Source organism: Thunnus albacares, chromosome 17, assembly GCF_914725855.1.
Source record: "Thunnus albacares chromosome 17, fThuAlb1.1, whole genome shotgun sequence".
Lineage (NCBI taxonomy): Eukaryota > Metazoa > Chordata > Actinopteri > Scombriformes > Scombridae > Thunnus > Thunnus albacares.
The window spans coordinates 16,545,652-16,559,086 of record NC_058122.1 but is presented as its reverse complement, the minus strand read 5'-3'; the positions used below and the strand labels follow the sequence as shown (position 1 = coordinate 16,559,086).

General features: G+C 36.9%; 1 protein-coding gene across 1 annotated transcript; it reads left to right on the top strand.

Annotated features, from left to right (window-relative positions):
* The first annotated feature begins 1,440 nt into the window (after positions 1-1,440).
* LOC122967764 (guanine nucleotide-binding protein G(o) subunit alpha-like) lies at positions 1,441-12,273 on the top strand. Its single transcript, XM_044332564.1, has 10 exons — positions 1,441-1,580; positions 2,266-2,401; positions 2,479-2,570; positions 2,690-2,782; positions 3,204-3,364; positions 6,190-6,318; positions 9,242-9,371; positions 9,820-9,891; positions 11,020-11,107; positions 11,901-12,273. Exons 1-10 carry the CDS (start codon positions 1,542-1,544, stop codon positions 12,089-12,091), a joined length of 1,131 nt encoding a protein of 376 aa, XP_044188499.1. The 5' UTR covers positions 1,441-1,541; the 3' UTR covers positions 12,092-12,273.
* Positions 12,274-13,435: the final 1,162 nt, after the last annotated feature.

The following is a 13,435-nucleotide window of genomic DNA, read 5'->3' as shown; positions in this document are numbered from 1 at the left end:
TAGAGAAATGGAGGAGAACATTTCCCTCCTGCTTCTCTGCGTCCAACTTGGGTTGTTTGGAAGTGAGAAGGTGTTGAAAATTTGATGGACTGCCATGAGACCTCATACCAGAACCTGCTCCAGACTGCACTGACTGCTCTAAACTGTTCTGTTTTACTGGTAGAGCAGGTTTTTAAATCCAAAATGCACACTGTCAAGACCTGCACACCTGGCCTTTTGAGTGCATCAACCAGCACTCCTTAGATTTATCCTAAAGTAGAAAACAGTACAGAGTTTTAACAGACTGCTTTTAACATTTTGTTTTCATAGAATAACTAGAGATCTATGACATACGCTCAGTGTTGTTGACTTGATCACGAACTAGACCTCTTACTGTCACTTTTGAGCACTGAACAATTTAACCTCTGTCTCAATATCAAATGGGATTAAATAATAATATATTTTTTGTAGATGTATATTTTACTCACCTCCTCTCCATTAACTACTGTATAGATGGTTTCATATTGTTTAAAAAGCATATTAATATGTCTGTATGTCGAGTTGGAATGTATTCAGTGTAGGCTATAATCTATGTATGTTATTGACAACTCCCAGTTGACAAATACTGTAGAAATGAATTGGACTACAGTATATTATTGCTGACAATAATAACAATTTAATCTGAAAAAAACTGTTTCTGATCTTCTTTTCACTAAAACAGAAAATGTCAGAATTGTCATGTCATAATTTATTTCTTCAGTAATTGGCAGGCTGTGCATTATTCACATGATGAAAGGGTAAAGTCATGTTTTGGACACAGAAAATGACCTTTGATCAGGAAAGATGATCTTAATTTTGCAACATATGAATGAGTCACGCATAGAGTTCGTTAAATGTCAGGCCATTAAGATTGGATTATTTTAGGAGTGAAAAGGTGCCCAGCAAAGTTCTGTAAGCTTTTCTGCTGTGGAAAGGCTTTGTGACCTTATGTCATTTATGATGGCAAAGTAAATCCTGTTTAATGTTAAATGAATTACAGTTAATTTGTAAGTATCAGAGAGACTGATGCTCATGTTGGCAACTATAGTTGATTCAACAAATCATTAGTAATTCATGGAGAGATACACCCATCTGAGGCCACATGCTGACACTATAAAGGTATAGTAAAAAAAAAAAAAAATTGCAACTCATGCACTGTGTAACCAGATAAGCCAGTTCCCCCAATCAATCCTCCACCATAAAGGCTACGGTTTTGCAATTATGTAATTTTATTTTAATGAATAATAATATTCATTATTATTAATGAGTTTAAGTTTTTCTATATCTTGATAGACGTATTAAGTGAACATGAAAGCCTATTTTGAAGTGAAAGCCTTTTTGAGTCCATCAAAAAACCAGCTTCAAAGTAGCTCTGAGTTTTAAAGACAAGTAAGGCCGTGCGCACGTGCCCCTAATTAGCCTAAGTAGCTCTTCCCTGTCTTGCTAAAATTCTTCCTCGGACTTGTTTGCGGTTTGGACTGTGAGTCAAACGATACAGCGGCGTGCAGAGCAAAAGCAAAGTGATGTTTTGTTGTCTAAATGTACTGCCAGCCCCACTGCAGGTATACGTTCGTTCAGCTGTTGAATTTTTAATCTCCTCAAAAAAAAACAAAAAAAACAAAAAGATGAAATCTTGGCAGGGTTGTGTGAGAGGTTCATGCTCATTTGGATTTTTTTGCCGCAGTTTTGATAAAAAAAAAATGCAACCTTTTGTCGTCATATGGTCTTATTTGATTAAAAGAATAATTATTTAAGTCATAGTAAAAAGAAAAAAAAATCAAATTCAACTGGTATGGTTTCTCGGATCTGATGATTTGCTGCTTTTTCATATTTGAAACTGGTGTTGGGACTGTTGTAATTTTAAAACGTGATGGACATTTTTCCTAAGTATTTACATTTATCAATTGGCTTATCTTCATGGGAGATAAATACAGACCATATTGTCTACAGTAGCCTGCTTCAGATAGATAGAATATAAAAATGGCTATCAGACAACTAGATTACATTATTTTTGAGTACCAAAAATATTTTCTTAATGCTTAAGGGAATGTGTTCATTTTTTAATGTTCATCTGCAAATGTTTTCCTTGTCATTTTTTTTGTATTTTAAATAACTCAAATAATACATGAAATAGTATACTTTCCCATAGGTTATAGAAAATTATCCTTAAGTTATTATTACAGTTAATGTTTTATAGGCCCAAAGTTGCATTCAGGTTGCATGTGAAAACTGTGCATTCTGCCTTAGGTCTGCATGGGAATGTGCCTCCACCAGGATATCACAGAGGAGGGTAAAAAGGCTAAACTGCAGAGCTCTAAAATAGAACAAGACCTTTGTGAACATGCCAGGACTGAGATGAATGTGGTGAAAATCCTCATGCTTGGTAAGTTAAAGGCATTGGTTTATCATGTACCATTGACTTATCGTTTATTTTAAGAATTTCTCCGGATTGTGTGGCAGGAGTTGCAGAGAGTGGAAAGAGCACCCTGATCAAACAGATAAAGATAATCCACAGTCACGGCTTCTCCAAACAAGAGCTCATCAGTTTCAAGGTGCAATACTGGGCAGTTGTGATGCAAATTGAGTGTTATAATTTATTTTTTACCCTAAAATATTTTAGTCATCTGAGCCAAAAGCAATTCGGCTTGCAAATGTTGACTTTTCTTCGCAGCCCGCAATACTAGACAACGTCCTGACCTCTATGAAGTTTGTTCTTCGAGGAATGGGGATGCTGAGGATAAACCTTGCTAACAAGAAGAACAAGGTGAGGAGAGCTTGTACAGATTTCTATGGAAACATAGTTTTAGATAAAGTGTTCCATCAAATCAGCTGCTCAGTTTTGTCTTTGTTGTCCACATTTTTTTTATTGCAGCCCCTCTTTATCACACTAGATGTCAGTCTTTATCTGGTATACTCTGCAATTCAGCAAGCATTTACAATCTCTCAGTAGAGATTATTGGTAGAAACTAATGATCATCATCAGTTGTAATGTTGATAGGGGAGACATGTTGATCCATTACTACTTGCAGGCAGCACAATCTTTAATGCATAGTTTTAATATGAGGAGAGGTGAATTTTATCTAAAGTATAGGCCTAAATCACACATTTGTCTCCCTATCATTTACTTACAGGTTCTTGTAAATAATATGAGTGACCTCATGCTAACAATATATTGTCCTGCTTAGATGCATGCCCGCTCCATCCTGTCCTGCAGCCAGTGTCTGGGGGACGACCAGGAGCTGCTTCCTTTTGTGGCTCACGCTTTCTGTGCACTTTGGGCGGACCAAGGATTGCGAGCAGCTGCAGCCAGAGGTTACGAGTTTGAGCTGAATGACTCTGCACTCTAGTGAGTAAAATGACCTTAAGTGATCTATGTTGCACAACACCACCCAATTACGTCTGATGATGGAAATGTCAAGGGAAATTGCTCACTAAGGAGTATGTCGTCACATCTTGTCAATACAGAGCGACAGTAAAACAAGTGCTGAGAATAACTCCTCTTCAGGAAATTATTCCTGTGACATTTGTGGAACAGGAGGCTTAATTGGGACCAAATTAAAAAGCACTGTTTGCAGACATCCAGGAAAATTGGAATGAGTGGATGGAGCAGATGAAACAGACATGATTAAAGAGTTTGTTTTCTTTGAGTAAGAAGTCAAACAGCATCACACATGTGAAGCTGTAGTTATGGTGGAGCGTTATGCTTTTAATTTAGCTGTATTTTATCCAATAAATATCACTTCAAATTAGCCAGTGTTTGTCAACCCCCTCCCGTCCTTGTGTGGGACATTTCATACAGTATTTATGTGGGCAGTACTGTTTTTTCCCCGATTGCTATCCTTCGGCTATGCGATTTTGCCCTTTCAATCCTTCATCAAAAGAGTCTGCCTGTACAGTGTCATGAGATCCTAATTCATTACTCTGTATAGATCATTTGTTGAGTGTGAGTTGCATCATCAGCTGAAGTGTGTATTATTAACTGAAGTGTGGAATACATTTTACTAAATGGCAATATTGTTTTGCACTCCTAGTTTAATGCCAACTTCAATTTGGAGTCTGAAAAAATTACATAGCTTGAAACAGCCACTGGGGACGTCTCTTGTCCCATTTTGTTGTCTTTGTTGTGAATATTTTATTCATCTCTGTACACAGCTTGCAAAATGAAGCCCAATGTTAGATCGTGTTGAGACATCAAAACATTCTATCCAAAATGAATTTCAATTAAGATTCCCACATTCAATAAAGCAAGACTTATTTACATTTATTTTGCACTCAAATTGGAAAAAAAACTATACAGGGAAAAAACCATTGTAGTAGATGACGTTTGCATCACTCAGTAATGTTTATATAGCAGCACACAATCAAAATGATGGAGAGGTTTTGCTCGCAATTGTTCTGAAATAGAAAGCTGTGCAACATTTTCAGGCACGGTCCATTGGCTTTTTTTTATGACTGGCAGTCTGGGAAATGTAGAAAATAAGGGAGTAGAAATTGTAAAGTTTGCCTAGAAAGTAGAGGAAATGAGGAAAATGTGACTTTTCAACAAACTGAAGAACAGATTGAGAGAAAAATCACAAAATAACACTTGCTGTAGACATTGCATTCACAGTTAAGGTAGCAACTATGTGCTCTGTTTGTCACTTAGTTGCCTTACCTTGGTTTAAAAATGTTAACTGTCAGACCTCTCTTAAAGCTGGCATCTACTGCTAATTGGATTGATTGTATGACTCACTTGCATAGCTCACATTAAGATGCCTTCGGTACTTAGTCACTGCCTGAATTGCTTGAACATCAATTACAAACAACACAAAATTGAACACAACATTACACTCTCTGACCAGTGTTGGGGTTTTCATATCCTCTGTAAAATGAAGGTGAATGAGGAATCTTTTCAGTACTTTTGATCTCTGAATTTACTGTACTCAAAATACACAGATTGCGTAGAAGCCCTTATCTCAAAAGCAACATGGAGGACGTCTGCCAAGTTCAAATGTACTCCAGCTGGCCCGACTGAGAAAGATGAAGATGTGACAGCTTAATTATCGGAACTCAATAAGGTTGGGAGCTGGAGGATGACATGAAACTCAACAAGCTCTCTTTCGATGTTCTCATTCTGCTGGACCCCGCATTGATTTATCCTTCCAGAAATATTGGATTAGACTGTGTCGTGACACACTTGACTTGCCCAAGACCTGAAGGCATCCCAGTGTGTAAAATGACCTCTCAGACATTACATTTGGCATGAAATGAACTGTTAATATTGCTGAAAAGAAATTTACAGTTTCAGGAAGTAACTATTGATGCAACCTGTTTCTTCTTTTTAGATCCCCCCAAATCAACAGTTGCTTTAATAACTTTACTTCACTGCTGAAGGTAGAACTTAGAAAGGCTTTGTGATGTGATCAACCCATCTTTACATTACATTATTTATGGAATATCTGAACTGACAAACATTTTACTTACACATTTACTCACAACATGATACCATTGTTTAAAAGATTGTGTACTTGCACAACAACATGGCTCACATGTCACGGACCTGCAGCCAGGTCTGCTACATGAAAAAAAATGTTCACTCTGCTTGTGTCATCTGGTGTAGCTCTAGTAGTAATTTTCATAATAAGGTTCTGAGTGTGCCAGGTCATGTAGTGTGCTGTTGACAGTCCACTTTCTCCACTCAACAACTACTGTAGAACTACAACAACTTGATAGTTCTACATTTTCTCTGTGCAGCTTATATTGCAAGTTGTCACAAAAATGTGGTTCATTGTGATGGGATTCATATCAGTGAGGGTAGATTAAATATTAGACACACAACATAGTATAATACAATAGCAGGACAAACTGCAGCCTCCATTTATGAAGAAGATTTATTGCTTTGTTGTCGGATTTGAATGCATTCTTAATTATAAACTGGCATCTGAGTGTGTATGTTCGTTAATGGCCTGAATGAAACAAGAACTATCATTGCCATTAAAAAGATCATATTATTGAAAGCATGCCATAACGTGTAGTTTAGTAAACACCACTGTCTTGGCCTGAAGTTGATGAGAACTTGAATTGATTTCTGTAACCCAAATAAAATCTGACAAAAGCAGCAAGACTTGTGTCTGTCCACAAGCTGACATTCTTATCAGTTAGTGATGTTTCTTGGTCTCCTTCTCTCTCCAGTTTCTTTGAGAATATGAGTCGAATCATCGCTCCCAGCTACGTCCCCACTGAGGCAGATGTTCTGAGAGTGAGAGTGAGGACCTGCGGAATCATTGAGACACAGTTTCAAGTTAATGACATGATCTTTCGGTAAGACACTTAAAACGTGTTCAAATTCACTACTGGCTTAAACATAATATAATGCTGCACACAGATAACTCTAACCTGCACAGCGATGCCAACATTATGGAAAAATGAGCATCATATTTTACATTTATTGTTAGAGGGGCAATTACCTCACTGAATATGCTTGCTTAATATTAAAATAATATTTCACCATCTTTTACTCTCAAGTGACAATTGAAGTCTTTGCATCTTATACCTTTACATAAACAAGCGTTAGTCATATTCCCTTGAAACACCAATTCTAATGAAGAAACATTGATTATGAACTATATATTAAAGCTGAAAGCATAATTGAGTGTGACCAGGGGGATATAGATATCACTGCTTACACACACACTACAACATGAACAAATATACCTAGATACCAAAACCACATGCATGCAGTTAAACACAAGTATGCAGTTACACACAACACTCAGGATCTTTTACCATGTATGAACATGTAGATTTTATGCACTCACAATAAATAGTTGTTGGTTGTCTTAGCACCCTTGTGCTTGAGATGTGTTGCCAGCAGAAAGATACTTTGTATGTTTTTTTTTGAGTGGAACTGAAGAACAGTGTTTTGATGATGAGTTATAAATTGCTGCTATCACATGTTCTACTAGTATATGCACAACCATGCCATGAACCTGGTGGTGATGTTTGGATGAGTTGGTGATTAGCTTGGCATGAGAATACAATGGCTGTAGAGTGTAATGTCTGAGCTTTATTTGTATGATTGTTGATTTGCATTTTTTTTGCTAAGATTTTTTGTAAATAGAGTACTTTATTGATCCCAAAGCAAAATTACAGTTTTACAGTAGCTACTGAACATAAATCACACAATACATAAACACTGAGGTGGGTAAAAGAAACAAATCCAATTAAAGGCAAAAGCATAATAACAATAACTAAATGGACTAATTCAAATATAAAAATAAATCAAATACATAAAAATATATAGAGATTGACGACTCAGCTTGTAGCACACAATATGTAACTTAACAAGAAAGTACATCTGATTAAATGTTGGCTGTGATTGATTATCTACCTTAAAGACATTTCAGATCTCTGTAAGTTGATTTTCATGAAGGAAACTGATGGTTACAGGGATTGTATGGACTTAGTCAATAATAAATAGACAAGTTATTTTAAAAAATGGGCGACAATAATATCAGTATGTTATTATTATCAGTATAGTTGCAATCACTGGGTCAAACAAGCAAATCAAGATGTATGGTCCTTGAAAGATTCATTTGTCACCACTTTTCCTGTTCATGGACTTGTTGAATACACTTTAACATGTTGGCATCTGTAAGCAGCACAGTGAGGCTTAGTGAGGCTCTGGAGACTTGGCCTCATCTCTAACTCTTGAAGGGTTCCTGACAAAAGCTGAACTCACTGCCTGGACGCTATGACTCAGACATGAAATATTGATGGCTTCACTCTGCCTGGTTATTCCAGGAATAATAACACAAACGCGAAGGAAGCATAGTAATGATCTGAAACCCCAACCCCCCCTTTTCCACTTTGAACTTTTGTTTTTCAGAGTACGCAACTATTCACAATGCTCCCTGTGCCCTGTCACTATGCTATGACAGCATTCAGTCTGCAGGTCGTCACAAGGAACAGGATCAATACAGACCACAACTTTATAAATATTGTATATACTGTAGCTTCTTAAAGGCTAGAATTGCAACCACATGCTGAAGCTTGCAAAATGTTAGGTTTGACAGCTTTGGAGCAATTTTATGAATGTTTTTGTTTGCATCTCTGCAGCTCTGATGTGTTTGCCTCAGTGTGATCATGACGAATTATCGTCTTCCACTATCAAATTTCAATGCCTAATGTAACGTTCAAAGCACATGAAGGCAACACAAAGGAAACTGTGCAGAAATATTTGATTCATCGTAATCAGCCAAGGTATAAAGATAGCATGTTGCTTTTGGTTACTGCACTGGTGCCAAGTCCTCTTTACTTTTCATCCAGAAAGTTTGTGTTGAAAACTACAATGAGTCTCAAGCGGTTCAAGGTATTCAAGCAAGATTTCCATGCACATGCCACAGACAACGATAAATCAGCTAAACTTCTGTAACATTGAAGACCATGTAAATAATAACTCTGCATCCTGTTGCGATGTTTGATGCATTAGTTAACATTCTCTGTCTGCTTATGTGTAAAGTTTCTATGATTATTGTTAAGATAATCTGGCCTTGAGCATATAAAATCCCTCTGGGGGTTCATAAGTGTTAATCTTTTGTTCTGCGCCACAGAAACTACTGCTGTCAAATGCCACTGTTAAGGCTTATTGTCCCCCAGCTTGTTACAGCTGACTCTTGACCCAGAGGATAAATGCTTCATTACCTCTGACATGAGTACTGCAATCTTGCACCTGGGGACTGTCTGGCCCAAATGGGAACTCATTACCTGTGTCACAGAGACCCTTGGCTTAGTGAAGCCCAAGTGTCCAATCATAATTTGAAATAGGTTGCCCCAATATTTGTCACGTTTTATAACAGGTTTGAATGTGCCAATGTAATGCTATTCCCTAATATCAGTGATATTGCCATATTTCTTGTGAGTAAGACGGCAACAGACAGTATCAATAAAGCTATTTGTGAGGGAATATATTTTAAATTGTCAACTCACAAAGAATATTTGTACTTAAATCAATTATATTACATTATTCCTTTCTACTTTTTTACAACTTAATAATTGTGACAAATCTCTGGAGTTTAGTATACTTGAGCCCAGCAGAGAAAGAACACCATTTCATTATACTTTAGATTGATTAGTGATTTAAGCTAATTGCTTGCACAGATAATCTTCTTCTCTTCTTGTACTTATGGTCTGTGATCATTGGTTGAGTAAAGCACAAATGGGTTTTTGTTCTGCGTGTTGACAGGTTGTACGATGTCGGGGGCCAGCGGAGTGAGAGGAGGAAGTGGCTCAGTTGTTTCGACTGTATCCAGGCAGTGTTATTTGTCGTGGCCCTCAGCAGCTATGATATGTCACTAATAGAAGACCCTTCAGTGGTATGTTATGATAAAGATTGATTGTAGCCACATGCAATAAATCAAATGTGATGCCATGTTTTCCTGACTTAGCAGAATAGACATTGTGTTTCACTGAATTAGTATGGAATACAATTAGGGTCATAAGTATTGTAGCTGTGTATCACCATATCTGAATGTGTGAAACATTTTGTTTGAATACATTCAAATGTCTGAATGTGTAAAACATTTTGATCAAATGAATGCCAATGTTTGAATGTGTAAAAAAACTATCTGAACAAATTAATTCTTGAATCTGTAAGGAGATCTGTAGCTGTTCATGACATTTTGTGAACAAATGAAAAATATTTGCACAAATAATTTCCAATGTGTGAGTACATAAAGAAGATTTGCACAGAGGTTTGCAGCTGCAATATTTGGTGCAAAATTAATGTATATCCTCAGCTTCTCTCATATTTTGCGTCATTAGAATCGGCTGCAGGAAAGTCTTGAACTTTTTACATCGATCTGCACCAACACAGTCTTCAAGAGCACCTCACTGGTAAGTATGGTATGGTATGCAAAGGTGCTTAACATTGTAGAACACACAAAGTATCAGTTTATAGTATTGTTTTTAAGGCATCTGTCTGCCATGTTTGTTTGAAACTCATTGTAATGTGTGTGTGTTTGGGGGGGACTAAAGTGCCTTTTTGGTAAGCATTCATGCTAGGCAGATAGGGCACAGTCTTGCTATGATTGTGTCTGACATACATAATTAGCATACAAATTGCATCTAATTGAGATGTAGAATATGGGATTTCTGTTTAGTGTGTTGGCTGGAAGCACTGTTCACCACCTACTGTGATGAATTTGTTTGATTTCTTTCACAATCAAATTTATGGGATTATTTATATGAGCATGAATGACTCACTTGTTTGGTCACTAGCATTCACATCTCTATTTGATTAACTCAAAGCATTTAGGAGCAGGTTTATTTTACAGCCACGAATATCTACAAAAATGGAAAAGTCAGCAGCACTAGGTGACAGACTGCACCAAAATATATTAGCATATATATATATATATATATATATATATATATATATATATATATATATAATTTTTACAGGGTGTCCCTTTCTGTAAAACCTCTGCTAAAGGTATCATTAAGCCATTAGCAGACTTTAGAATAATGTTTTTAATAGGCTAATACTGACCTGTCAGTGCTTTGGTGTCGGTAATGACTATGTTTATAGCATATAGACTGAACCATGGTGATATATATGCAGTGAATCAAGTGTTTTGGCTCTAGAGATGTGCAGTTCTAGTTGATGGCTCCTTGCAGAGCAGCATACTCGCTGTATGTTGTATGTGCCCTGTGAGAAGAGAGATGTACAATATCTTAATTTTCAGAGGATGTTAGGATGCTGTCAGTGTTAGCTCTGGACCAGGATGACTGCCATTGTAGTTTTTATACAGATGTAGTAAGAAAATGTTTTTCAAACACAATATTTCAGGGTAAAATTGTGTTTGGCCTCTGGTAGATGAAGCACTTACTGTAAATACAGAGTTTTGTGTGTTTCCTAAAGTGTTGAGGACTTGATGCATTTGATCAACTGGAGGGTTATTTGAATATTGTCCCTGCTATATTTATTATTTTTTCTATTCTCATGCTATCCCTCTCCTACAGATCCTGTTCATGAACAAAACTGACCTTTTCCGGGAAAAGATCCTTCACTCTGGAAGACACTTGAGATTTTATCTTTCTAGTTATGAAGGTATGCTGGAGAGACATTTTGTACATCAAATTTTACTTGTGTAAGTATGTTTGTATGATGTCAGGTTCATCTGAGTAAAGCATACTTTTGCATTATTTCTTGTTTTTTTTTCTTGTGAATGACTGACTTCCAAATAGGAAATAAAGCAAGGATCATACATATCAAGCTATTTAATCTATAATGGAAAAATGCATCAAATATCAATCTGACAGTCTTGAAACTCTCCCTTGACTCTCTCTACAGTACATAGCAACTGCCACAATGTTACTTCCTGACCCCAAAACTGAGAACTCTGACATAAAATATATACTGCTGATGTGGGATACTCTAACTCTTACTACTGAAGAGTTGACACTTAACTTCGAACTTGGATTTCTTCAAATCCACAAGGAATTGTTTAAATATGTATGTTTTTTGTTGTTTTGCTGGATGGGTCTCTGCATCCTTCCAGTCCACTGGGTAATCAAAATTCCTCCTGGGCAGAGATTTCCACAATATTCACATACAGTACTCCGTTTATGTGTATATCATTGACTCTGGCTGAATCATTGTCATACATATTTCAGGCACAACTGAGAAGCAATCTCTCAATGTCAGTGTATAATGTTCTCATGTGTGTAATTGGGGTTTGGGAAGGAAATCCTGTTTACAGATTATCTCCGGAAGCAAGTGCGTCATTTTATTCATATTTAATGAATGAGGCCGACTCGATATAGTTTGGACTGCTGTTGAACTGGCACCATACAGATGTCTCTGAATGTATCTTTTTCTGTCTACCTTCAACGATATCCAGGTCCAGATGGTGATGTGGATGCTGCGGCCCACTTCATCACTGCCATGTTTTCAGCATGTAACAGCAGACCAGACCATCCCGTGTTCCACCACTTCACTACTGCCACAGACACCACCAACATACAGGTGGTCTTCCAAATGGTCATTGATCAGATTATCAAGGAGAACCTAGCAGCTGTCCAGCTGCTATAAAAGTTCTCTGATAATTCTTAGTGTGTTTTAGGTAATTCAGCACTAAAAATTTTTAACTTTATTACAGTTGTTGCCCTCATTTTAAAGTAACTTATTTAAGTGGCTAATATGGTAAAGATAATATTATTGGTGCTTCCCATTTTATTTTAAAACATTTTAAATAAAATATTTATGGATTTGCATGCCTGGTCTTTTTAATGTGGTTTATTGATTACTATAGGTTTTCTTCCCCTTCAAAGAACAGTTACCTATGCAGGATATGTTTGTCTCCCTCATTTGCACAGCATGCAATTATAACCTTGGATCACTGTAACTTGGGGAAATGCAACAATTTTTAGTCAGTGTGTCTCTTGATAAAGTCATGTTTTGGCACATTTTAATGCCTCTAAATCACCAATAACTGCATTTATTATTACAATGTTTGTGCAAGTTATTTGTCTTTGACAAATTCATGTTTGCTAGTGTAAAAAGGTTGCTCTTCTCCCTTTTCACTAAGCCCTGATTCCCAACATTACTTATGTTTTTGTGTTAAATCACTAATTTCAGTCCTGTGTTTCTGTTAATTTATCAGTCACATTACACAAATAATGGAATTTGGGTTTAATTTAAGTAGTTTCTGTTTCACAATGTTGTGTTTTGTTGAAGGGCTTCAGTCCTGTTGTGCTTCTTTTTGAGAGCTGTGATGGTAGGGCAGATTGTCAGCTTAATCAGTGATAGTGACAACAGGTGTGCATTATTAGCTGCACTAAACAGTGAGTCACTAGGCTCTGTCAAGTTGAGGTAGAATGGATAACACTGTTATGTGGTAAATGACATTCTATATAATTTGGTGCACTCATGGCTGTGCATGTGTGACCACAGGAAATTGTGATTGCCAGCAGTAACAGCGAAATCCTACATCAGTGTTGTTCAATATGTTTGGAAAGCTTGGTATCAGTCTAGCTCACACTGTGGTCACCTGAGTAGATGGTATGTTCCAGTTAGGTGAGACTGAGAAGGTAAAGGGCCAGTTTATTGAATGGAGTAGGGAAGAGAGTAAGTGGCAGCTTGCTGTGAGGATGCAGATTTCATTTGTTAGTTCTTTGTTTCAGCTCAAGGTATTTGTTGAATTTCCCGTGGTTCATTTTTGCTTCTGTTTAATATTTTTGGTAATAAATATCACCTTTTTGTGCACATGCTCCAGCCTACCAACTTGCTTTGTTTAACATCCCTATAAAAGTCTCCAGTGCTAAATACCATCTGCCCTTTTATATGTGATGGTGGCACCACAGCTAGAAAATAAAATGCAGCGTGTGATTTGGTCATCTCCAGTGTTGAAGAAAAAGCACTGCAGTGTGTTTTTGT